Source organism: Entamoeba dispar, genomic scaffold, assembly GCF_000209125.1.
Source record: "Entamoeba dispar SAW760 scf_1105229460077 genomic scaffold, whole genome shotgun sequence".
NCBI classification, from domain to species: domain Eukaryota; phylum Evosea; order Mastigamoebida; family Endamoebidae; genus Entamoeba; species Entamoeba dispar.
In genome coordinates this window covers 1-3,040 of record NW_001854012.1, presented here as the reverse complement: position 1 = coordinate 3,040, position 3,040 = coordinate 1, and the positions used below count along the sequence as shown (strand labels likewise).

General features: G+C 26.3%; 4 protein-coding genes across 4 annotated transcripts in view, besides 2 other annotated features; 2 read left to right on the top strand and 2 right to left on the bottom strand.

Moving 5' to 3' along the window:
* EDI_292900 (uncharacterized protein) overlaps nucleotides 1-805 on the top strand; it is a gene marked incomplete at both ends in the record, with an annotated part of 1,631 nt that extends 826 nt beyond the window's left edge. Inside the window, one exon of the mRNA XM_001733300.1 lies at nucleotides 1-805. This exon is cut by the window's left edge and continues 101 nt beyond it. Within this exon, the coding sequence (XP_001733352.1) occupies nucleotides 1-805 (805 nt within the window).
* Nucleotides 364-387: a sequence feature (AT_rich).
* Nucleotides 806-867: 62 nt separating the features above from the next.
* Nucleotides 868-902: a sequence feature (AT_rich).
* Nucleotides 892-1,350, bottom strand: EDI_292890 (uncharacterized protein; the record flags this gene model as incomplete). Its single annotated transcript, XM_001736763.1, has 1 exon — nucleotides 892-1,350. One exon carries the CDS (start codon nucleotides 1,348-1,350, stop codon nucleotides 892-894), a length of 459 nt encoding a protein of 152 aa, XP_001736815.1.
* Nucleotides 1,351-1,519: 169 nt separating this feature from the next.
* EDI_292880 (peroxisomal biogenesis factor, putative) lies at nucleotides 1,520-2,087 on the bottom strand (the record flags this gene model as incomplete). Its single annotated transcript, XM_001736762.1, has 3 exons — nucleotides 1,520-1,834; nucleotides 1,885-2,015; nucleotides 2,066-2,087. The coding sequence occupies 3 exons, from the start codon at nucleotides 2,085-2,087 to the stop codon at nucleotides 1,520-1,522; spliced, it is 468 nt and encodes a 155-aa protein (XP_001736814.1).
* Nucleotides 2,088-2,239: 152 nt separating this feature from the next.
* On the top strand, nucleotides 2,240-3,040 carry EDI_292870 (uncharacterized protein; the record flags this gene model as incomplete). The annotated part of the gene is made up of 1 exon (XM_001736761.1): nucleotides 2,240-3,040. A coding segment is annotated over one exon (801 nt), but the record flags the coding sequence as incomplete, so codon positions are not given.

Here is a 3,040-nt window from a genome sequence, read left to right as displayed (position 1 = left end):
TACATTAATTATTTTCTTTTCAGTAACAAAAAGAGATGCAATTATTATAACTGGTTCAAGTTCAACACAAGAAGATTGGTGGTTATCATTATGTAAAATAGGATATATGTTGTCGGTATCTTTTTTTTCTTTTATTAATTGTAATACAATTATTGAGGCTACAGCTCGTTCATATACGAAAAGGCCATTTTTATATACTTTGATTGTTGATATTATTTGTTTTGTATTATATTTATCACTTTCATTAATGAATACTGAATTTTCTAAAAAAACTGGAATATTAAGTGATATTTGGGTAGAATATACTGGAATTGGAGATGGTTGGGAACCAATCCTTCCTTCAGATGGAAGTGTTGTTTGGGCAATAATTATTAAAATTATTATTATGTTATTGCCAATTATAACAACATTAAGTGTTTATCCTCCTTTAGTTGTTTTTGCTGCACAAACCATTTATCGTTATTTTAATGTCCAAACATTTATTATTTATCATTTCTGGGTTGATGTTATTGTAAGAGCGGGTATAGCATCTATCCCTGTGTTTTTATGTATATTTTATAATGATTCGTTGACGGTTCTTTCTTTTGTTGGCATATCTGCTACAATAATTGGTGTAATGATTCCTTCATTAATTCAATTTATTTCAGTTAAACACGTCCAACGAATTTTTGGAGAAGGAATGCATAAAACAATCTATACTGTAAAGTGTTTATGTTCAAGTACCATTGCAAAATTCATGTTTTTTATTGGGATTGTTGATATTTTGTTTGAACTTCTTCATTTTATATCTAGTTATTTCTTATAAGAAATAAAAGGTTATTTTAATTATTAACCATTTTTTATGGTTGAATTAAATTCCTTTGATTGAATATATTAATTATTCTTTAATTTTTAAATATTTTCTTTTCCATTTCCAATCCAAATACAATTAAAGATAGGTTCTTTGTTTTCAACTTTTGGAAATATTAACCTTCCCATGATATGACATTCCATTTTTGATAGATATTGTGGATTACTTTCTCGAGTCCAGAACTTCCCATAAATGGTAACTTCTGGATCTTTCACATCACATATTTTAAATATTAAGATGCAATCATTTTGAAATTGTATATCATCTAGGAAACAATGAACTTTGATTATTTCATTAACTTTATTTAGTTTCATTAATTGATTTACTTCATATGACTTAGATAAAACTTTTGTAGGGGAGTTAATAATAGATATGTTATAACCAGAACTCATTTTACCAACCCTTTTGATTATTATTTTATTAGGTTCTTTCATTTCATTTTTGAAAGTAAAATTTATTTTTTTCTTCATTGGCTCATTGTATTCTTTAGGTTCAGTCATCTATTTTTTCCTTTTGTTTATCTTCTTAAATATGTTTCATCTTGACAATTTTTTTTGACAATCCACAAAAAGAAAAAATCTGAAATTATCAAAAGTGAAAACCATGATAATAGAAATGATTAAAGACAATTAAGTCAAAATAAACGATGATTTAAAAGTAAACACTTTTTTATTCAGCAAGATATTGAGCTAGTCCATGAGGTGGCTGACCCATTTTTTGAATAAGATCAACAACTATTTCCATTGGAGGTTCTGTAGATTGCTCAAATAGCTCAACAATTTTACAAACAGTTTCATATTGTTTGATTCGTTTTTCAAATTCTTCTGATGTAATAATTGTTTTATTTTTTTCAAGCCATTCCGGGAATTGTTCTTTTAGTTCTTTTATTGGTTCATACAAAACGTCCTTAGACAAAAAGGGTCGTAACATACTAATTAAGGTTTCTTCAAGGCCATTTAAATTTTTATCATCAGAAGATTTATCCTAAATTTTGTTATTCACGTTTAATTTTTACAACTATATATTTGGCAAACAATTTGATTAATTTGTTTTGTTAAATCATAATAAATCTGTGATAAATCAGGAAATTTGATGTCTTCAATAGATTGATTTGTAGTATTATCACTTTCTTTTTTCTCTTGTTCAATCATTTGAGATAAAATATCTAGAAATAAGTAAGAAGATATTTTAATAAAAATGGATATACAAACAAACCATCTAACTCTTTATCATCCATTTTTTAGAATAATTTTTAGTACTAAGTTTTTTTTTTCCTATTTTAAGAATTTTTATTTAAAAGAATGTCAATGAAAAATAGACATGTCAATAAAGGGATTAAAAGTTAAAAAGTGAAAAGATGATATTGTTCAATCTTGAAAAACTACATAAATGAATTCTCAAGAATTACCTTTTCAAAAAAGAACAGAACCAAAGACAGAGTCAACATTTTTTGAATATCTATCTTCTTTTACAACTACTGTAATGAATCAATTGTCTTCTTCATTTATTCCACACTTTACATATAATGGAAATCCTTATGTTTATAATGCTATTTGTGATTGTCTTAACGATTTAAATTATAGCCGTTTAGAGTATCAATGTAATAATGGTATTCCAGCTGAATTACGTGCATACGTTTGGTATGCGTTATTACTTCGCCCATCAAATCCGTGGGAAATTAAACACCTTTATTCTGAAGAAAATGGAAAAGAATATAAATCTTTACAATCTATGTTAAATACATTAGTTGGTAATGAAAAAAGTTTACAAGAAGGAGTTTTTCAAATGTCTAAAATTGATCAAAAAACTTTAAGGGTAATAGAATGTGATATTGTCCGTACTTTTCCAGAAGGGGCAGAATATCTTTTTAAAGAACCAAAAATTACTGCAATGCTTCGTCGAATATTACAAATATATTCAATTATTCATGTTGATCGAGGATATTTCCAAGGATTAAATGATATTGTTGGTATTATTATAACTGCGTTTATGGAACCTAAACAAATAAATGGTGTATTTGTTGTTCCAAAAGATGATATATTATTTCAAGTTGAAACAACAGTCTATTTTGCTCTTGAAAAGATAATGGATAAACTCTATATAAATCATTCAAACTCATTTCATGTAGACTTATTATGGACAGAATTTGTTGACATTGGTGATCGTTATTATAGTTTATTTTCAGTTGAT